This window comes from Stomoxys calcitrans, chromosome 1 (genome assembly GCF_963082655.1).
Source record: "Stomoxys calcitrans chromosome 1, idStoCalc2.1, whole genome shotgun sequence".
NCBI classification, from domain to species: Eukaryota; Metazoa; Arthropoda; class Insecta; order Diptera; family Muscidae; genus Stomoxys; species Stomoxys calcitrans.
In genome coordinates this window covers 259,748,011-259,771,407 of record NC_081552.1, presented here as the reverse complement: position 1 = coordinate 259,771,407, position 23,397 = coordinate 259,748,011, and the positions used below count along the sequence as shown (strand labels likewise).

Here is a 23,397-nt window from a genome sequence, read left to right as displayed (position 1 = left end):
ATGAAGCTAAATTTATGAGAAAAAAATAAAAAAAAATACAAGCAGCAACAACAACAAAAGTAATTTAGTTTAAACAAAAAGCCTAGTATTGTAAGGGAAAAAAAACTTAAAAAAGATAATGAAACATTGAAACAAATTCGTGATATCTTAAAGGACTTCGATACATATACTATAGTATATATTATATATTAAAAAAAAAACAAAAACAAAAAAAAACAACTGTAATAAAATTAAAATCTAAAAAAACGTAAAACAAAACACAAAAACTCTATATTAAAACTATAAGTTATAAGCTTATAAGCAAAAAAAAAAAAAATAAAAATAATAATAAAACAAAAAAACAACATACACATCTAATATAGAATAAAAGTCTTGAGGTAATTAAAGACTTGCAAAAACAACAACAAAAACTAAGGAAAAAAACATATAATTGTATTCAAAGTTCTTATAGTTATAATATTGAACATCTAAGAAAATAATAATAAAAAAAAAAACAAAAAAATCCTTAAGTGTTTTTTAAACACAGACCACGCCAAAAAATCCAAAAAAAAAACACTACTTTAAAAAACTTATGAAATTTTGAAAAAAAAACCCACAACAAAAATATTCTCCACAATTCTCAAATTTTTCAAGTATTTTTTAACTTGCATCTGATCCCAAAGATTTTTTTTTTACAAATGATCTGTGTATTAATTTCAAATTAATCCATTAAAACCCCCCAAAAACCAAGCAATATTAAAACAAAACAAAAAAAAGAAAACTACAACAACAAACCAATAGACAAAAGTTTAGAAAAGAACACCACAACTCCTTAAAAGACTAGAAAGTTTTCTAAAAAAATTCTTTAAAGCATTTCTCGATTTTTCACGCGCCAAGCCTCAGTTGACTTATTCCATCAATGGTGGATTTTTACTCAAAATCATCATTGTCTCCATCATCATCATCATCATCATCGCCGTCGTCGTCGCCATAAAAATATAATAAAATTCAGTGCCTCTCGTTAAATTTTCCGTTGCAAAACAAAAGAAATAAATAAATTAAAATCCAAACATCAACATTTGAGAAACTACAAAACTCCAGTGTTAATTTGAAAGTGTTCAAACAATCCTTCGCCAAATCGTTCTCATCAATTGTTGCGCTGCTGCACTTCGTTTTCACCCATCTACATTCGACACCTTGCTACGAGTCGATCCATACATCGCCAGCTGATTTGGTTGACTTTAAGACATCATTAAATTTGCTTTAAAGAGCATTATATTTTCAGCACAAAAAAGATTATCTAAGCATTTTCTTTACATCGTCTTCTGTGAGCCAAACACTCTCCCACACACACACTCTCTCTCTCTCTCTCTCCCTCTCAACTTGTTGCTCTGGTCATTATGAATACTCAGTCGAAAGGATATCGTACGGGTGAAGGTAAGTAAAATTTTTTTTTGTTTTCAATACTTCTATATTCTGTTTTGATACCCCACTCTTGGGAGCATGGGGATTCCACAAGGCATCTTCATTGGGGTGGGTCAATTTGAGTGGATCACAATCGAAATCTATGCCGAATACTAAGAAATTCCACCTAAGAAAATCATGATTTAAAATCAAAAGTGAGCATTCGTAGAGATGGGGGTACGGGGTAAATACCCAATAATCACCTTTTTGGGTATCTTGGAAATAAAAATATTTTTGCAAACAATTTTTGATGATTTCGTATTCTTTGTATATAAATCTGATCTTCTGATCTCATAAAATCTGATATTTTCTACGAGCGCCTAGAGAGAGAATATGACCGCTGCCCCGCCCATGATATAAAAATCGTTCTGGGAGATTTTAATGCAAAGATAGGAAAGGAAGACATTTTTGGTTCAACAGTCGAAAAGTTTAGCCTCTACGAGTTAACGTCAAATAATGGGTTGAGGCTGATAGATTTCGGCAAAAAAAAACATGGTAGTTAGTAGCACCAGATTTCAACATAAAAATATTCACAAAGCCACATGGCTGTCACCCGATCAAAACACGAGAAACCAAATTGATTACGTTGTGATAGATGGAAGGCATTCACCCAACGTGTAGGATCGATCCGTGGAGCGAATATAGATGTACAGAAGTCAGAATGAAGTCCGCGGAAATTCTACCAAAGAATTTAACATCAAACCGATGGCTTTGGTGCAGGCACATCCTCCTGCAGAGACAAAGAAGGAAATCTGGTAACTGACACAGATAACATGCTGAGGATATGGAAAGAACATTTTACCCAATTGCTAGTGTCGGACGTTGGCGGTGAAGAGGATACCGCAGAACCAATCCCTGATGATGGTATAGAATGTTTACCTCCTAGTCAGAATGAGGTCCTAGTAGCAGTGACCCGACTAAAGGCAGCAGGTGCTGACGGGTTACCCGCTGAAGGCGACACGTTGATAAGGCGTATGCATCAGCTTACCTACGCAATCTGGCTAGAAGAACTCATACCCGATGATTGGAACCTCAGCATACTATATACCGTACACAAGAAAGGAGACAAGACGGAATGTGCCAACTACAGAGGAATAAGTCTCCTCCCCATCGCATACAAGATACTCTCGAGCGTACGGTGTGAAAGATTAAAACCTAAAGTCAATGATATAATTGGGCCCTATCAATGCGGCTTTAGATCTGGTAAATCCACCCTGGGCCAAATCCTGGAAAAGACCCGGTATCTCTGCAAAATTAACAAGACTCTGCAGGATAACACTTGCTAATACGCGTTCCTCAGTAAGAATAGGAAAGAATCTCTCGGAACCATTTAATACCATACGAGGTTTCAGACAATGAGACCGCCTATCGTGTGACCTCTTTAATATACTGTTGGAGAAGATTATACGAGATGCAGATGTGAATAGATATGGCACACTAATCACAAGAGAACACATGCTAATTGCCTATGCCGACGGCATCGATATCATGGGTTCGTCACCGGAAGTAGTAACTGCTGCCTTTGAGAAGAATCGAAAGAGAGTCAGTGAAAATGGGTCTGGCGGTAAATGAGGATAAGACGAAATGGATGGTTTCAACTCCCAAAAAGCCGTGTACAACCGAGCAGATAAAGAAAATGGAGACAGTTGGGAACCACAACTTTGAGACAGTCAGTAACTTTATCTACCTCGGCACCGCCGTAACCGAAACGAATGACGTCAGTTTTGAGATTAAGCGAAGAATAATACTGGGAAACAGATGCTACTTTGGACAAAGTAAGCAGTTTAGAAGTGAGACCACCTCGGGTGAAAAATGCTTCTTTTTTGAGCTCAAAACTTCACATCACGAGATCAGTCTATATGGCAGCTATATCCGAATATGGTTCGATTTGGACGATATCGAACACAAATGTGTAGAGGGGTACCAAAACGCACTGTTTCAAATTTCATTGAAATAGGATGAAAAATGCTCCATTTTTAGTCTCATTACACTATATCGGGAGATTGGTCTATATGGCAGCTATATCCAAATATGGTTCGATCTGGACCATAGAAATGGGTAGGGTCTACCAGAACAGACTGTGCCAAATTTCATCGAATTCGGGTAAAAAATGATTCATTTATGGCCTCAATACCATATATCGGGAGATTGGGGGGTCGGTATAAGGGTAACTATATCCAAATATAGTCCAATCTGAGCCACACTGCACAGAAATGGGTAGTGGTCTACCAGAACAGACTGTGCCAAATTTCATCGAGTTCGGGTAAAAAATGATTCATTTATGGCCTCAATACCATATATCGGGAGATCGGGCGGTCGGTCTAAGGGTAACTATATCCAAATATAGTCCGATCACAGAAATGGGTAGGGGTCTACCAGAACTAACTGCGCCAAATTTCACCGAATTCGGATGAAAAATAACCATTTTATTGCATCAAGACTTTAAGTCTGGAGATCGGTCTATAAAGCGGCTATATATAACTAAAATCCGATTTTATGAGTCATCAAAAATTTTTTGGAAAATTTTTTTATACCCAAGATATATGCAAAATTATAAAAACCCAGCTTTTGGGAATATATGGGTACATACCCAGGTATTTACCCAATTTACGGGTAAATAACTTTTGGGTATTTACCCATCGCTCATCTCTAAGCATTCGGTTTTAAACGACAAAGTCCGTCCATAACTAATTTATCTTCTATGCCAAGACGAGAGGGCTGAAGACTTTTAGGCTATGTGTGTGTGTTCGTGTTTTCTTTGTGTATCATAGTCTGGTTTTCTTCTATAACAAGGTGGAGTTTTCACAGTGGATCTTGGTATAAAAAAATAGTGGAAGAAATCTGTGAAAGCATTTTCATTTTCGGTACAAAGTTTTTCACTGAGTGGAAATTGACAATTAAAAGCGTGTAGCATGTCCGCCTATGACGCCGAACGCCTGGGTTCAAATCCCAGCGTGAACATCAGCAATATTTTCAGCGGCGGTTATCTCCTTACTAATGCTGTCTACATTTGCGGGGTTTCCTGGCATAACGCTATGCGGCACGCCGTTAGGACTCTGCATAAAATAGGAGGCCCCTAATCATTGAGCTTAAACTTTAATCGGACTGCACTTATTGATATGAGAGAAGTATCCCCAGATTATAAATGCGCCTTTAATGGGACCAAGACTTTAAATCGAGATATCGGTCTATATGGCAGCTATATCCGAATCTGAAACGATTTGGGCCAAGTTGCAAAAGAATGTCGAAGAGTCTAACATAACTCACTGTCCCATATTTCGGGAACTCGAACAATAAATGCGCCTTTTATGGTCTATATGACAGCTATGTCCAAATCTGGACCGATCTGGGCTAAATTGAAGAAAGATGACGAATGGACTAACGCAACTCACTGTCCCAAATTTCAACAAAATCAGATAAAAAATGTGGCTTTTATGGGCCTAAGACCCTAAATCGGCGGATTGGTCTATATGACAGCTATATACAAATCTGGACCGATCTGGGCCAAATTGAAGAGAGATGTCAAAGGTCCTAACACAACTCACTGTCCCAAATTTCTGCAAAATCGGATAATAAATGTGGTTTTTATGGGCCTAAGACCCTAAATCGGCGGATCGGTCTATACAGGGGCTATATCAAGATATAGTTCGATATAGCCCATCTTCGAACTTAACCTGCTTAGGGACAAAAAAAAGAATCTGTGCAAAATTTCAGCTCAATATCCCTATTTTTAGAGACTGTAGCGTGATTTCAACAGACAGACGGACGGACGGACGGAAGGATATGGCTAGATCGTCTTAGATTTTTACGCTGTTCAAGAATATATATACTTTATAGAGTCGGAAATGGATATTTCGATGTGATAAAGTCAATATACACCCATCCTTTGGTGGTGGGTATAAAAAAAAATAATTTTCCTCGCATTTGCGTTTATTGTCTTTTAAACAAAATATTGGGTTGCCCTAAAAGTATTGGGTTGCCCAAAAAGTAATTGCGGATTTTTTAAAAGAAAGTAAATGCATTTTTAATAAAACTTAGAATGAACTTTAATCAAATATACTTTTTTACACTTTTTTTCTAAAGCAAGCTAAAAGTAACAGCTGATAACTGACAGAAGAAAGAATGCAATTACAGAGTCACAAGCTGTGAAAAAATTTGTCAACGCCGACTATATGAAAAATCCGCAATTACTTTTTGGGCAACCCAATAATTGCGGATTTTTCATATAGTCGGCGTTGACAAATTTTTTCAACGGCTTGTGACTCTGTAATTGCATTCTTTCTTCTGTCAGTTATCAGCTGTTACTTTTAGCTTGCTTTAGAAAAAAAGTGCAAAAAAGTATATTTGATTAAAGTTCAATCTAAGTTTAAAAAATGCATTTACTTTCTTTTAAAAAATCAGCAATTACTTTTTGGGCAATCCAATAGTTATGTCTTCGCACGTTTCCTGATGGAGTTGGTTTACATGAGAACTAAGGAGACAGCCCGTAGCAGTTCGAAGAGCGTCACTCTGACAGATCTGAATATTATTCCGCTGCCTGTCACAGAGCTAACGAGACCACACTGGCACTGCATAACTTACCACAGACCGGCCAATTGATTTGTACGTGATCAACAAGGTTTGCAAGAGACTTGGGGACCTTGTTTCTACTTCTGACTTAATCGCAAAATTGTTGTGGCATGTGAGGAGAATTAGTAAGAGCTGTCAAATGTGACACCAGGTATTTGGGACTCGATGGACGGAATTGTCACTCCATCGACCATCACTTTCAGCCTCTTACGCAACTCGTGCGTGTATGTAATGAACACTGTGGCCGAAGATTTGGTGACAGGTATCAAGCAAGTTCGTTGAGATAGACGTTTAACCTATCGCAGATGTCATCAATGGGTGGGGGGCTGATGTCATGATCGTACAATCCTCCGTATATGATACGATCTCTATGCCGTTTGGGGGGAGGCGGGTGAAAAGGAAGACACATAAAAGTGCCGGAGATATCACCCCATCTTGGGGAACTCCCTGTTTCACTCTACGTTGTTTCAATTTCTTATCCCTAAATTCCACAAATGAACGGCGACCATACAGAGATAATTCGCTGATCGTGTCAATTGCCTTCGCTAGGTACAGTGCCACGAGGACCGTCCTATCACATGGCCTGGGCTGATTGATGCCACGGCAAATGTGTACGGTGAAGGCATGCAAAGCAGTTGTTGTGTATGCAGTATGCAGTATTCAAAATCCGTGTTGATGCTGGGCGAGTCCCTTCCTCGAGTGCTACTGGTGAGATAAGGGAGATCGGTCTGTACGACTTCCCCTACGTCGGGTCGTTTCTAGGCTTCAGTAGCGAGATCACTCTTCCACCCATCTTCCACCCATCTTCCAGAGTATTCAAAAACAGGTTGAGGACAGTTGTAAGGTAAATGACTCCATGTAGATCCAGATTCTTCAGCATCAGAGTAGAATTACCGTCGGGGCCCAACGTCTTGGATGACTTGGCGCCAAGGATGACATTCGTAAATTCGTCCTTGGGGAAAATTTTTTAAATGACCATGCATGTCATTGTACCTCGCCAACATAAAGAAAGGATAAACACCGCTTTGTCCGATGTTCTCGCCAGGATTCGAAAGTGTTCAGCGTCATAGACTACAATGGCAAGAATTCGATATCCGCATTCAGGGCGATGTGTCCTCGCCCTAAAAAGATATTAGAGAGTTAAAGAAGGGGCAGAGGAGCGGGCCCGGTTCGGCAAGTATGATATAGGTCATAAACAACACTCAGTAGGCAAGGAATAAACTCAACACGAAACAAAAGTCTATTGTTTTTACAATATATTCTCTGATATACATTCACACATTTAAAATTATTTGACATCCTCTGTGTATATTTTTGGGTGCGTTTTTAAAATTGAATGTATTTTAGAATTATTGGAGGACAGAGCCTGGTTTTATACGAAGTTAGAAACGGCAAAAGTCCAAATTTGTGTCCAACATTATTATAGTAGGTAATTTTTTTTGATCCAAAGCTTCGCTTGATTCCCTGAGATGCTTAATTTTCAAAAATGCCATATGGGCAGTTTCCAAATGCCAAATGTCGCTATTTGGCCACAATTTACAGAAAAAGTTTAACGTTGCACCTATGATGAGAACGATTTTGTATTTATTTGTTGGCTTCTCTTTAGAAATCTATGATAATTTGCAATGTGATGGTTGGATGAACATGAATACCATGCGTAATTTGAGCATTTCGAATAATTTCCCACCAATTGGAACTTTCTCGCTGGAAACGGCTTTGGGTACGCAGCAAACTCCGCAGCCACCACAGCCACCGCAACATCATCAACAACAACAGCAACAGCATCAACAGAATCATCATCAACAACACGCACCACCGCTGCATCATCAATCACAGGGACCCCCACCTTTGAGTCAACATCCACCCATTGGTATTTTTGACGAAGTGCCAGAGATTATACAAAATCCGGCAACAGTTGGTGTTTTCCAATCGAATAGCGTATTGAGCAATGGTGGTGGCTCCAGCTTTGGTCAATCCAATTCTTCATCGTCGGCTGCCAACGATCCAAGTCAGACAACTCGTGAGACTGGTATAATAGAAAAGTTATTGGTAAGCTAATGCACACGAACATAGAAAAAAAGACATGCTGTTAACCTCCTCTTCCTTGTTATGCCTGTAGCATTCGTATGGTTTTATTCAGTGTTGTGAGCGCCAGGCTCGTTTGTTCTTTCATTTCTCACAATTCAGTGGTAACATTGATCATTTAAAAATCGGAGATCCCGTTGAGTTTGAGATGACCTATGATCGTCGTACCGGAAAACCGATTGCTAGTCAAGTTTCCAAAATTGCTCCTGAAGTGGTAAGTTCACTAAGCATGTTTGTGTGTGTGTGTGTGTGTGTGTGTGTGGAAGCGGGTGTACATAACGTTTATTTCACTTTCAAACTCTCTTCAAGGTTCTTTCGGAGGAACGTGTCACTGGAACTGTTACCACTGAGTTACGCACGGATAATAACAACATTTTAAATTCAAGCGAAACCACTGGTCGTATAAGTTATGAGAATCGGGGAGAGTGCTTTTTCTTGCCCTATACCAAAGACGATGTTGAGGGTAATGTTAATTTGAGGGCTGGCGACAAAGTGAGCTTTCAGATTGCTACCAACCAAAGGTAAGCTGAATTAAAATTCTACTGGTTACCTAACCAAAAACCATAACTTCTTGTCGCCCGCTGCCTATTGTCTCTTGTTGGTGTAGAGGAAATTTGGGCGCTTGCCACATCCGTTTGGAGAATCCAGCACAACCAGTTAAATACCGTGGAGTGGTTTGTTCCATGAAGGAATCCTTTGGTTTTATCGAACGTGCTGATGTTGTTAAGGAGATTTTCTTTCATTTCTCTGAAGCTGAGGGCAACGTTGAGCTACGTCCTGGAGATGATGTTGAATTTACCATACAAACACGCACAGTAAGTTTGCCAGTGATAGATAGAGTTAGCAAGCTGAGGAGTTGTTTCCCCTACCAACTTGGTTTTGTTTCCATTGCATTCTCATTAAAGGGGCGTGAATTCGCTTGTAACATTACTCGCTTGCCTCCAGGCTCAGTTATCTTTGAAGATGTTGACACTACAATCTACAAGGGACAAGTGTTGAAACCATTGGATCGCAATAACCCCACTAGGCAAACTAATGATCCCTTGCCGGGACGCATACGCTATCGGGCTCCAGATTATTCTGAAGTTGAAGTACCATTCGGCGACAAGGATCAGGTAAGACAAAACTCTTTGACGTTGGCGCAGTTGCCCTAACCATATGGTTTTTTTTTTCTTTTTAGAAAGGAGACTTCACTTTGCGTCATGGTGATTGGGTTCAATTCTTATTGGCCACCGATCGGCGTGATCAATTGCAGCGTGCCACATCGATTTCCTTGCTTGATGAGACTTTCAAAGTTTCGGGTGAAAAAAGAGAACAGGGTGTTATTGCTTCTTTAAAGGAGGGATTTGGTTTCATAAAAAGTGTCGAACGTAATGTCCGTATATTTTTCCATTACACTGAAATTTTGGACACGGTAAGTTGACTATATAAAAGAAATGAGTTTTTTTTTTTATTTTTGGACCAACTTGAAGGAAGTATGTTCTCAAATGGTACTTCTCTAACAAGGAATCTCTATTACTTTAAATTAAAATAAAAGTTTAAGAAGGGCTTTCGCTCACTTGGCATGTCAAAAAAAGGGGAACAAACGTGGTCTGTCTCTTTTATTCTAATACTAGCTGGCCAAATCCCATGGCAGCCGGTTGTACGTACCGGGTTGACCCGATGGGTTACTTCATCGGCAAGGGCTGCCGCCTCAGTGTACAACACACTGAAACAACAACAACTAGCTGGCCCGGTGTGCTTTGCCACGCCCCTTAGTATTTGCGGCCCCCTTTTGTCATGGTCCAAATTCTCTAGAAACCCATATCGTCTCGTTTGGCATACATGTCCATTTGAGGCATAATTTTTGGGGTAAGGCGACATTGAAGGTGCTTTCAATAATGTAAAACCGACCTCAATCATAAAGGAGTTGGAGTTTCTAGGCATCAACTCGACGGTAAAAAAGTTTATTAATAACTTACTTACTAAAAGATGCATTACGGCAGGCTTGGGATCTGTGGATCTAAAAAGATGGGTCAGCAGAGGAACTCCTCAAGGAGGTGTATTGTCTCCTCTACTTTGTGGAATATAGCCATTAACAATATGTTATTGTCTCTGTAAGAAAAAGGCGTAAAAGTGGTCGCATATGCCGATGACGTGGCAATAGCGGTTAGGGGAAAGTTTCCCAGCTCTCTAAGAGATATACTTCAGGAAGCTCTACGTGCAACAGCAAAGTGGGCTACCGAAAGTGGTCTGGGTATATATCCGTGCAAGAGAGAAGTAATTGTTTCCAGCAGAAGATACAAGTTGCCCACAGTGGAACCTGTCTCCTTGGGTGGAGAGAATGTTCCATTTACAGAAAGCGTAAAATACCTGGGTGTTTTGCTGGACAGAAAATTTAATTTCAAATCCAACATTTTGGAAAGGGCAAGAAAGGCCACTCTTGTCCTATTCATCTGCAAGAGAGCCATTGGCAAAAGTTGGGCATTTAGACCGCGTTTCATGTATTGAGTATATACTGTACGTACAACCGGCTGCCATGGGATTGCTATATGGTGTTGTGGTCTGGTGGACGGCACTTCAAAAATCCACCTACTGCTCAATACTTAACCGCATACAAGGGATGGCTTGTTTGTACATCACATGAATTTAATGCTACATCTTATGTCTCTGGACATTGTGGCTACCCAAATTGCAGCGACCACTGCCGTGAGGTTAAGGAGGCTTTCTCATTGGTCATGTGGCGGATACGGACACTGTGTTATCCTTGATACAATACCCGATGTTCCAGCCAGTGTGGATTACACCCTACCTAAGCCGCATTTCGATAAAAAGTGCTGTACCACTATTCCTGGTAGAACAGATTGGAACTACGATATCCCTGGTAACAGAAGTTACATAGACTTGCATACGGATGGTTCCAAACTAAACGACCAGGTGGGCTTTGGGGTGTACTCTAAAGGTTTAGAACTGGTCATATCGAAGAGGTTACCCAACCACTGCAGTGAGTATCAAACAGAGATCCTTGCAACTAAGGAAGTGGTGGAATGGCTAAGATATAATGTTATTACGACGATTGGTATAAACGTCTTCTCAGACAGCCAGGCAGCCATTAAATCCCTGGAGAAAGTATTTCTGAACACAAAAACCGCCCTCGACTGTCGCAGATCTCTCAACGAGATGGCTGAACACTTGAGCTCATATTCTTATAAAAAATTCGTACTCTACTCTTTAATACCTTTCATTTGATAGTCACATTGTCCCAATCGGTAGACATTTCCGTTTGGTGGGTTTTGGGGTAGGGCGTCCCCCACGGTTATTTGACTCCAAAGGTTTATACCAAATTTTCTGTTTTTGGGCTACCAAGGGGGGCATATCGCTTAAATTGATACACCCATCTCCGAGTTATGGCGTTTCTGAGAATTGGGGTTAAGTGGATGGTCCACCCCCCCTCGCGGATATCATTAAATAAAGCATACTCTATTTTCGAATAATTCATGAAAATCTGTCCAGTCATTTTTGAAGTCTACTCCGAACAAAATTGGACCGAAATTTTAATACCATATTCGTTTTCTTGTGTCCAATATCTTTCATTTGATACTCTTATTGTCCCCATCGGAGGGTCCGCCTACACCTGATATCTAAAAATTATATAGCCTATGTTTCCTTCCCGACAAACGTACACAATGTATGAAGTATCATATAGTCATAATGGGTCTATTGGCGTTTTTGAGGGGTGGCGTGACCTAATTTTGTATGCCAGATTCAAAATCTACTCCCGAATACCTTGCATTTGAGCCCCGTATTGAAATGAACGCCCAATATGTCTGTTTGAGGAAGTTTTGAGATTGGGCGGCCTAACGGGTACTTAGACTCATATTTCATATTCGTGTTCTACTCCCCAATACCTTTCAATTGATACCTATATTGTCCCAATCGGTCCACTTTTGATTTTGGGTTGTATTTTTGGCATAAGAGGGAGGGTCCGTCCCCCTTTCGATACTGAAAAATTATATAGCCTATGGTTCCTTCCAGGCCGACCTACACAATATGCGAAAATTTCGAAAAAAAACCAATCTTGCCTTTTTTCAGTCTATACGGAACAAACAAACCGAGTCCCATTTATCCGTGATTGGCTAATGTGCCCATTTTGACCGTTTTAGTAGGGCTGGGGTCACCCTTATACTTTGACATGAATTTGTATACCAGATTCGTTATCTACTCCCGCAAAATTTTCATTTGATCACCACCACCACCTTAGATTTTGGGTGGTGTTTTTGGGGTAACGGTGGAGGGTTCGCCCCCTTCCGTTATCAATAAATTTCTATTCCCACTTTCTGACCATATTCGTAATCTACTCCCGAATACCTTTTATTTGAGTCCCATATTGTCATGATCGTCAAATAAACCTATTTTAAGGGTTTTGGGGCTGGGGCAGATACTTGGACCCAACTTTTATTATGAAATTCGTACTCTACCCTTGAATACCTTTCATTTGAATCCCATATTGTCGCGATCGGTCCACTTTTATTTTTGGGTAGTACTTTTGGGGTAAGGGGGAGGGTCCGCCCCCCCTCCCGATATCAAAAAATTATGTAGCCTATGTTTCCTTCCAGACCAACCTACACAATCTGTAAAAATTTCAAGGTAATCGCTTCAGCCGTTTTTGAGTCTATACGGAACAAACATACAAACCGACAATGTCTGACGTATGGAGCTATTCAGGCTTCAGACCAGTACAGCAGGCAGTATAATCAGTGATCTTAACAATAATAATTTATTTTGAAATGTTATATGAAAAATATTTGGAAAAAACTCAATCAATTTACATTTATTGTATTCTTTTTCTATTCTTTCAGAGCCGTGAAATTATTGTAAACGATGAGGTAGAGTTTACCGTAGTCCAGGAGCAAGGTGTTCCTTACAATGCATCACGTTTGCATGCTATACGCATTAAGCATTTACCCACTGGTACTGTGCAATTTGAAACTTTAGTGGCTAGCAACATTGAGGGTAAGTAATTGAGTTTCCACACGAGTTTACGGAAAATATGCCAGTTTTCATCAACCACATATTCTTTCGGTTTCGCCAGGTTATGTTACCCGTGAGGCTCCCAAGAGTCCAGTTAAATCTGCAGACCGCGTTGAAGGCGGTGTAATTACCTATGACCATGGCGAACTTAAAAAGACTATTATGTATTTCCTGAAAGACTGTGAAAAACCACCTAGAATTGGAGACCGTGTACGTTTTGATATTCATTTGGTATGTGGCATCCTTCTGTGGCAATACGTAAAGGAGTTTTCAAATATAATTTCGTGTTTTTTAGGTAAAAAGAAATAAAGAATTGATTGCTGTTAATGTGCAAAACTTGCACACCTTGCAACCTGGCATGCAGACAGCAGTTCAACCACAGCCACCACCGCAGCAGCAGCAGCAGCAGCAGCAACAATTACCCCCAGCTTTGCAACAATTGGCAACTAATACAACGAATCCACAAAATCAACAGCAACCTTCGGTAGCACTACATCACCAACATCTTATTCTTAATCAAAATAACGATCCGGCAATCATAAGCCAGCATACCAATGGCATTATGGGGGGCCTTGGTGGGGTCGGTGGCGGCGGCGGCGGCGGCGGCATGATAATTCCAACGCAAAATGGTTACTTAACCATGGGCAACAATCATCAGATGATGCAAACGCCTAAGATTGAAGACTACAACAAATTGGAGAACAACAATATGAGTGGCACTGAAACTGGTCAGCCCATGTACCGGGGTTTTATAGCCGTTATCAAGGAGAATTTCGGTTTCATTGAAACTTTGTCGCACGACGAAGAGGTTTTCTTCCACTTCAGCAATTATGTGGGTAATCCCAATTGGTTGGAACTGGGCCAAGAGGTGGAATACACTCTATCGCCAAATGGCAATACGTCTGTCTCGGGCAATTGTTTGCCCGCAGAGAATGTTCGCGCCTTAGCTAAGGGCTCCATTCCACAGCCGGCTGTTAAGGAAGGAGTCCATAATGGCGTGGTGGCACGTCCTCTTCGTTGCATTAATCCCGACCAACAGGAATATGCTGGCCTAATAGAGATTTTAGATGAAACTCGTACACAGGTCTTGTCCCAGCATGAATTTGGCATTACGAGTTTGGTGAACAAGCGCGATTTGCTGCAGACAGGGGATCTGGTTAATTTCAAGATCGATGAAACTGGCCGTGCTGCCGAAATAACAGCTGTACGTCAAAAGAAACGCGCCACCGTGGACTCTATAAAGGGCCAGTTTGGTTTTCTCAATTATGAAATAGAAGATGGCAAGAAGCTCTTCTTCCACATGTCTGAGGTACAAGGCAATGCGGTTTCTTTGCATCCAGGAGACACCGTAGAATTCTCTGTTGTCACAAATCAGGTATGTGAAAGTTGACACTTTTGAATTTGCTTAACTAAAGGACATTTTGTTGTAATGTTCTTTTTCCCCTTTCAGCGCAATGGCAAATCGTCGGCATGCAATGTTTTGAAAATAAATGATCGTCCAGATCGCTTGATCTCTCGACTTAAATTGACAGATGATACATTGCCCCGATTGATTGTAATCAGAGCTCCAAAGGGGCCTCAGCCAAAGGGATTTTTGACACAAGCACGTTTACCACGCATTCCAGGTATGTTGTGTTGTGCTTCGATTGAATCGATTTCTATGAAGATGTAATTTCAAACATATTTGTTATGTCAACGAAATATGGACATAATTTTTTATCATTAACGTTATTTAGTTGCATTAATTACGTTATTTATTAAACTTTAATTGAGCACTGAAAAGTCTTTGGCCTAGAAAAGGTCAGATAAAACATCCTAAGTAGGCATTTCAGGGCCTGTTTAAGGCCCTTTACCGATGCTAATGTATTTCATTGCAGTCGAAGCCTTGTTCATATCCAGAATTTGTATTTTAGATTAGGTTAGGTAAAAGAAGCCTACCCACTTAGATAAGTTAGGTCCATTTTGAAACCATAATAGCTACAGACCCCGGCACGGGATAACTGTGAGCACCACACAGGCTGGAGCTCCAATCTTTGTGGTGTCCTTCGTTATCACAAGAAGCTTAGCTGGCCGGCTAGCGGGCGCGTCCTCCAGTTGCGGTTAGTGGAATGCCACTTACGGTCTATATGACAGCTATATCTAAATATAGTCCGATCTGTACCATATTTAAGTCCGATGTTGAAAGGCTTGAAACTACTTACTTTTTAAAATTTCAGAGAAATCGGTTAAAAAATAAAGCTTTTATGGGCTTCAGACCCTTATCGGGAGATCGGTCTATATGGCAGCTATACCTAAATATTGTCCGATCTAAATCATATTTAGGTCAGATGTCGGGAGGCTTAAAATAACCCACTGTTTCAAATTTCAGCGAAATTGGATTAGACCCTTCATCGGAAAATCGGTCTATATAGCAGTTATATCCAAATATGGTCCGAATTGGTCGGTTCAAGAACTTAACCAGCGTGCATCAAAAAGATGTATCTGTGCCAAATGTCAGCTCAATATCAATTTTTTAAGCCTGTAGAGTGTAAAAAAAGTGCAAAACATATGACAATACATGCCGATTAGAGCGCGCTCTATTCGTATATGACGTACATAAGACAAGTCTTATGAATACAAAAAGTGTGTAGTTGTTGTTGTAGGAGTATGAAGTACACTGAGGCGTCTGCCCTTGCCGATGAAGGAATTCCTTGGGGAAAATCCGGTACGTAGAACCGGCTGCCATGGGATTGCGTTCGTGTAGAAGAAGCTTTAGGTTGAAAAGACGGTGCGGATATTAGGATAAGCCAGAAATCGTATTTTTTGTGCGATCTAAGTAATAACAAGTAACCTCGAAAACGAAAATCTAAGTCAGCAGTTCCGTGCTACTTACGAAATCCATTGTTTTCCACAATCCCATGGCAGCCGGTTGTATGTACCAGATTGAGCCGCCCCTAATATGATTCACGTTTGGTATTGTGTTCCCACCTAAATGCCAGTGTCTGTTAGCCGGGCATTGAGATACAAAATGCTCCAAAGTCTCATCATCCTCCATACGCCTTTACACATGCTATCACTTGCCGCACCGATTTTGCATAAGTGAGTTCGTAGTCCTATGTGTCCCGTTATGATACCGAAATACCGCTATACTGACCTCCCTCTTACTTCCTTTAAGTAGTAGCCTCGTCTTCTGATGGTTCGGATCTCCCCATAGAATTTTCGTCGTCTTACCGACGGTTTCGCTGTTCCACAGTGTTACATGCGTGTTCGTCGACCACGCCCTTAACTCGGACTGCGTCGTACCGAAAGGCTTCGGGTTAACCAAGTTTATCCTTAACAAATTCAAAGGAACAGTGTTGGTTTCATCGTAGCTCTCTTATGAGGATGATTCCATCAAAACACTTAAGAAACCGATCATTGCTCTTTTCTTGGTATCTGTAAGGATGCAATGTTTTAATTTTTCAAGATTTCCAAATAATTCCGCAAATTTTGCACTTGCCTTCTAATGTAGGACAACCGACTTGAGGTGAAATTACAACTTCATTTGGCGAATTTTCTGAACCTGAACAATAGCTGCTGCCTTGAATCTTCATTAAAAGTAAATAAAAATTAAACAAATATAATAATTAACAATAAATAATATATTTATTTTTTACCTGCCTCTGACTGTTTGTTGTATTTTGGTGTTAACTTTTGTATTTTCATGTAACGGCTGCTTTTCATAAAACAGCTGACCTTTACAAAACATCTGTTCAAACTTGCAAATTTCTGCTGGTAAAAAAAGTCCCAGTAGAAATTTGCAAGTTCTCTATTTTCGAATTGTCAAAATTTGCCCTCTCTCGCTCTCTCTTCTGCTGGGCAAATAAAGTACGCGAACGACTTCCAGTAAAAATTTTGTGCAAATTTGCACAAATTTTTGAGTTCCCGAACACAGCTGCAGTCGGTTGTGTGGCTGTTAAAAACAAAATGTTCATAAGCTTCGTCTACTAGTAATCAATTAAGTCAAGATTTTCTGTGCAACTATTCTATGAATTTTTGTTATATATTTATTTTTAAAATTATTTTACAAATTTTCATGATATAAATCATTTCTTTATTCTTATTTACAGGGATTATCTTGGAATAAATCATTGAATAATCACAATTATCGAAGGATTCAACGACTGAAGACTAGTTCCCCTCCCAAACACTCCCCGCCCCGTAACATTTTCATTTTACGCATGGAAGCCATCATTTTATAGAATACACACACACACACACACACTGCTATACTCGATAAAAAGAAACACTGCTAAATCATAAATACAAATATAAAATAAAGGACTCTATCATTATATCCTATTCAATTATATATTCTATATATGAAGAAAGCAAGGCAAAACAAAGAAATCATGGTGAAGAATCTGCAAGAAGAAATACATGATGATGACGAAGTTCACATGAAGTTAAAACAAAAGAAAAACAAAAAAAAAACACAATACAAAAGCAACAAAAAGATTATAAAGGAATAAGAAGAAACTAAAGAAAAAAATAAATAAAAATATACTACATAATAATATTAAATAGAACTTGAGTATTTATTATTAAATATGCGTAATTAATTACAATAAACAAAACTAAACAAAAAAAGAACAGCGTATACATACAAAAATAAAGAGAAATCCATAAAAAAAAATATCGTAACGAAACATCTTTATTCTAAACGTACACAAACTCACGTACTCCTACGAACAATACATACAACACACAAACACGTAGACACACACTCACACACAAATAATATATTATAAAAATTGAACAAAACTTATGAACATCGATCGATCGATATGATGATACCATACGATACAATTTTACGATATATGATGATGATGATGATGATTGCAAACAAACTATATATACACAACTATATATACATATATAGAAATAACGAAATATAACAAACATACAATAATTCTAAAATATAAACAACATTTTTGCTTTATTTACTACCCACATATAAACACATAAACAAGCAAACAAACAAACAATCTCATACTACTACCGAGCATTTAAGCTACAAATGTTAAATCTCTGTAATAAATGTTGTCGATTATATTTCAATTTCCAAGAGTTAGGTACATATTACGCCGGGTTTCGTAATTAATTTTGTGGAAGTCTGCTATCTTGGCATCCCCGTTGGCAAGTGTAAAGCCCATTGTGATTTCTCAGCTTCTTCCCTCTTCTATATCCGATCGATTCTTCCGACATCTGGAAGGTGTTTCCAATTTCTCATTTTCAAAGAAAAAAAGGTCTTTATGTCTAAAAAAGAATATTGAAACTGAAAAATACCTTAACACCTACTTAACACCAGGCCTGAAACGCTGGGTCGCGAATTATCTGTGTGGTCGCCAGTCATTTATGTAATTTAGGGAAAAAGAAGTCGAAGCACCGTAGAGTGAAACAGAGAGTTCTCCAAGGTGGGGTTTAACCTCTACCTATCCTCCCCATATGCGGACGATTGTACGATCATAGCAACAGGCCCCCCATCCATTCTGGACATCCGCGATAGGTTGAACGTCTACCTCAACGAACTTGCCTCATATTTCGCTGGAAGAAATCTTAAGATATCTGCCGCCAAATCTTCAGCCACATTGTTCACTACAAATACGCGTGAGGTAAATACTGAGCTGACTGTGATGGTCAATGGAGAAATGATTCCGACCATCAAGTGTCCCACAATACTTGGTGTCACATTTAACAGCTCTTATACATTCTCCCCACATGCCACAGCCATTTGCGATAAAGTCAAAAGTAGAAACAAGGTCCTCAAGTCCCTTGGGGCGCAGACAAAGAAACCTTGCTGACCACGTACAAAGCAATTGGCCGGTCTGTGGTAAGTTATGCAGCGCCAGTGTGGTCTCGTCAACTTTGTGACACGCAGTGGAATAATGTTCAGATCAGATATGTCAGAATGCCGCCCTCCGAACTGCGACGGGCTTTCTCCTCAGTTCTCATGTGGACCACCTCCATCAGGAGACAAAGATCCTACCAGTGCGAAGACATAACTACATGCTGTCTAAGCAATACCTTTTGCGCTGTTTTCGCAGAGACTATCCAAATCATCATCTTTTGGATAGATATCCACCGCCCAGAAGCCTTACTGTAGATCGACGTGATCTAGAGCGTGAGGTTCAGCGCTGCAAGAGAGAACTTCCAGATCAAGCGGCATATCAAGCAGGTCTAGACAATATTCATGCAGACACGGTAGCAGATGCAGTAAATGGCTGTCGGGTGAATGAAGTCCTTGGAGAACGACCGCCTCCCATTGCACCTGAAGAAATTGAACTCCCCCGGCAAACCAGAGTAGTTCTGGCTCAATTATGGTAATACAAAGAATGTATGTATGTCGTTACTTAACTTCATAGCCCTGTTATGATTTCATTAACCATGTCTGCATCTTCGTAATAGGTCGATTTCATTTTTGCAAGGATCCGTCTTAAAAAATATGAATATCTGTATAAACCTGATATAACCTTTTAGATACATCGCCAAAGTCTGCAGTCCAATCTTCTATGTCTGTTTGTTTTGATTCAAGCAACGAAAAGTTGCGGAAGTAATCTAATTTTCAGAATCCATTCAATTTGCTCGATATGACCACCTTTTACCTCGACTATTGCTTTGAATGGGTTAAAAAACGAGTTGTACGCTGCCGGTATTTTGGCCCATTTCCGTACAATGGCACTCTGCAGCGCATGCATATGTTGATGGCTAAAATATTCCAAATAGAAAAGTCCTTCGAAATGGCATCAGCATACGCGTAGAAAGGCCTCTGATGGTGGTCTAAGCACCCCACAGAAAAGTGTTCAATATTATTGTTTTTAATTCAAGCTCCAGGTCTTTTTAGTTTTTCTCTTTTCTTCATTATTTATGCATCGATATTTCGCATTTTAATGAAATGCATTTTTAAGATATAATCTACAACAAATTAAATTTATTTTTAAACTATTGACATCACTGTTTCTATTTTTTATTCAACTTACATATCTAAATGAGAAACAAAACACGAAAAAAACTTTATACAATAGTTAAGCGACCGTCTTCAACAGTCGTTTTCTGCTATGCTACTGTTTTGTATTTTTTCTTATTGGACTTTGTTCACTCGTTGTACCAACAGTCTGTAGTTGCTCGCGCATCCCTCTGTGTCTGCTTTGTAATTCATGCGTTTTGCTGTCTCTTGTTGTAATTTATCTCGTTATCTATTATTCTTACTCTTTCTAAATCTGGCTCATGGTGTTCTGTTGCACAGTGTTCTGCTAATGCCGTTTTTTTGGTGTGTTGTTTCTCATTTTGATATGTAAGTTAAATAAAAAATAGAAACAGTGATGTCAACAGTTGAAAAATAAATTTAATTTGTTGTAGATCATATCTTGAAATGCATTTCATTGAAATGCGAAATATCGATGCATAAGTAATAAAGAAAAGAGAAAAACTAGAAAGATCTCAAGCTTGAATTAAAAACAACAATAGTGTTTTTGTTTATTTTGTTAGTAGTAATAACGATTGATGGCTGTTTGTAAACCTTTGAGATGGCAAAATATGGCCTGGTTATGCTCTCGTAAATGTAGAACAAATGTATCGTAAATGTAAAGGGGCAATAATGCTTATTACAAAACTTAGCATTTGACATTTCAAACAATAAATTTTTTTTTAACAAAAAAAGAGTTGAAGGTGAGAGAGGGTCTGACGTCGAAGAATTTCAGGCATAACTCAAGGACAGGTTGGAGAAGACGGCCCTCCACACAGTGATGCGAGAAGTTGAGACGTCTCTATAACTGAAGGAGTAGGCCAAGCTTTCCTTCTGGACACCATGGATGTGGTGGGCAGACTGAAGAAGATTTCAGGAGACAGGGACTGGATTGGGGCTATATTTCGACACACATAACACTTTAGGGAGAGCTATGTGACATAACAATAGACGCAAAAGAAATTCTGGGAAGGTATTTACAGTTTTCGAAATGAGTTATTGTTGCTGATGTTGTATCTACATTTTTATGTGAAGGCAGCGTTTCTCGTCAAGCACGTTTCGGTCACTGATCGCCGCGGGAACGTTATGACCATTGCTTATTAAAAGACGCCAAAAGATCCATCTGTTAGACGCGAAAGCCGGGCAATGACAAAGGAAATGCTCCAACGTCTCATCATCTTCCCCGCGAGCCCTATACATGCTATCACTTGCCGCACCGTGATTATGATACCAATAGCTATACTGACCTCTTTCTTGCTTCCTTTCAGTAACAGCCTCGTCTTCTGACGATCTGGATTCCCCCATAGGATTTTCGCCGTCCTACCAACTGTTTCGCTGTTCCACAATGTTGCATGCGCATTCGTCGCCCACTCTCTTAACTCGGACTGCGTCGTCGCGAAAGGCTTCGGGTTAACCAAGTTTATTGACGGCAGTCCTCTGGCCTTCACCGCCAAATCGTGTGCTCTTTCATTTCGCCTTTCTCCGTTATGGGCCGGCACCCAAACGATGCGGATTTTGCCATCCTCAGAGAAGACGTTAATCTCTTTCTTACACTGGAAGACTTTTCGTGACCTTACCGTCTTGGTTGTTATTGCCCTCATGACAATTTTACTTTCGGTCGTATTTATCCGGCACTCAGTATTTAAGCAAGAGCCGTTGATGCCCGACCTCTTACAGAGAATCTCCTTTCGATACCGCTGATTGTCTGCGACTGCATCCTGTGGACTCGCCCGGTAGCTCTTAGCTCAGTTTCTCGTAATGGCGATGAAGACCAAATAAATTGGAATTCAGAGTTTCAACTGATGTGGTGCTTATTATCATCACGTGTCAGGTCGAAATCGGTGTGTTTATATGGCGCCCCTCAAATCCGTGGGCTCTAGTACAGTGAGGTCGAACTGCGTGGAGGAGTGTGTAAATTTCCTGAATAGACCCCAGTTTCACGACATAGTGCTAACATGGATTAGCGGATATAACAGCGCCGTATTGGCGCATACCACTTCTCTCTTCTTGTAATTTTTTGTTATCAAAGTAAATGTTGTGAGAAAAAAAGTGAGACATATCACTTTTTTTCTCACAACATTTACTTTTCCGAACAGTTCATACTGGCCACGTTTTCATGGTGGGCTACCCATTCAACATTTATTATTAACAATAAATTGTAATAAATTTCACAGAAAAAATAGAATAGGAGAATACAAGTTTTCTAAACATAAATTTTTTGTTTTGAAATTTCTTCAAACTTCAAATTTTCTCACCTGACACGAAAACGTAACGTAAAATTTTGTTTTTACTGAATTCTACATTCCGTTTACGGTCGACAGATGTTCGTTAATCGTTTGCATGCATTTTCATAAAGCAAAACAATATAGCTGACACGTTTTCCTACATTTATGGTATGTTTACGAGAGCACAACCGGCCTTAATGCGTACAAATTGTTATGCGGAGTTTACATGGTACATCTGATGCATGGTCATTTTATAGTATTGGTGAAAACAAAGATGTATGCCTCACATGTACACATAACCATCAGTCAGGGCTGCAAAATCAAAATCATTTGATTCTTTTTTTTGATGAATGACGTCTATCGATTACCGTTTACAAAGAAATATGTAGTGATTACTTAAAAGATATTGGAAAACACATTCTGTGCTAAGTTTTAATATGAGATGTAAAGTATGAAAAATTAAATAAGAAAACAAAGAAAAGAAAATAATCGATGTACCATTTTTGGCAAAAGCTGTAATCAACACACGATGCGTACGATCATTATTTGCAGTCTAAAAGGGGCCATTAAAGTTGTGAGAAATCTGATTAGGGCCTTAACGTATGTTCTACCAATGAGTAAACATCGCAAAAGACTTCTCGTAAAGAATTGAGAGCAAATCAATAGCCGATTTATGATTTGACAACATTTGTTTAGAGATTAAGGTATTTATGAAGTCTCCTAATGGTGAGGCGCTAGGGTGGAGGTAATATGTATGCAAATCCAGGAGGTTATTCCATCCTCTGTTCGCAAGCAAGCAAACCAACTAGGTACATACATCACAAAACTCAAAAACTATTCAAATTTCATTCAAAATTTCTTTTTTTTTATTATTTTTAATCTAAGAGAAAAAGAAATATAACTGAAAAAAAATGGCAGCAATATTATGAAACTTAACAAGAACCAGAATATATATATATATATATATATGAGCAACAACTTACACTACCAAAAACAATTTCGCTTACTACTTCAAACGAAATGAAAGGAACAATACAATACAAAAAAAAAATAATTACAAACAGCAACAACAAAAACAACTAA

At 39.2% G+C, this 23,397-nt stretch overlaps 1 protein-coding gene and 1 long non-coding RNA gene across 5 annotated transcripts; one reads left to right on the top strand and one right to left on the bottom strand.

The window, feature by feature from the left end:
• The first annotated feature begins 291 nt into the window (after positions 1-291).
• LOC106091072 (cold shock domain-containing protein E1) lies at positions 292-17,432 on the top strand. 4 transcript variants are annotated; one of them, XM_013257487.2, is made up of 12 exons: positions 296-1,416; positions 7,619-8,061; positions 8,132-8,311; positions 8,407-8,618; positions 8,705-8,912; positions 9,003-9,212; positions 9,278-9,511; positions 12,936-13,089; positions 13,169-13,338; positions 13,403-14,482; positions 14,558-14,732; positions 17,196-17,432. In XM_013257487.2, the coding sequence occupies exons 1-12, from the start codon at positions 1,380-1,382 to the stop codon at positions 17,210-17,212; spliced, it is 3,120 nt and encodes a 1,039-aa protein (XP_013112941.2). In that variant the 5' UTR covers positions 296-1,379; the 3' UTR covers positions 17,213-17,432. The 4 variants fall into 4 exon arrangements, with proteins under 4 accessions (XP_013112937.2, XP_013112941.2, XP_013112940.2 ...); XM_013257483.2 differs by having other exon boundaries at positions 292-1,416; positions 8,705-9,212; XM_013257486.2 differs by lacking the exon at positions 296-1,416 and adding an exon at positions 7,291-7,437 and having other exon boundaries at positions 8,705-9,212.
• LOC106091074 (uncharacterized) lies at positions 14,730-20,181 on the bottom strand. Its single transcript, XR_009396619.1, has 3 exons — positions 20,106-20,181; positions 16,743-17,038; positions 14,730-16,673 (listed from the first exon to the last, which is right to left on the bottom strand). It is a non-coding gene; the product is annotated as an uncharacterized LOC106091074 (long non-coding RNA).
• Positions 20,182-23,397: the final 3,216 nt, after the last annotated feature.

What these genes read in the sequence shown, in the direction of transcription:
- LOC106091072 (XM_013257483.2), top strand. Translation starts at nt 1,380, where the DNA reads ATGAATACTCAGTCGAAAGGATATCGTACGGGTGAAG. An exon ending in CAGATTGCTACCAACCAAAG is followed by an intron (nt 8,619 to 8,704) that starts GTAAGCTGAATT and finishes TTGTTGGTGTAG; the next exon opens with AGGAAATTTGGGCGCTTGCC. An exon ending in TCTCTGTTGTCACAAATCAG is followed by an intron (nt 14,483 to 14,557) that starts GTATGTGAAAGT and finishes TTCCCCTTTCAG; the next exon opens with CGCAATGGCAAATCGTCGGC.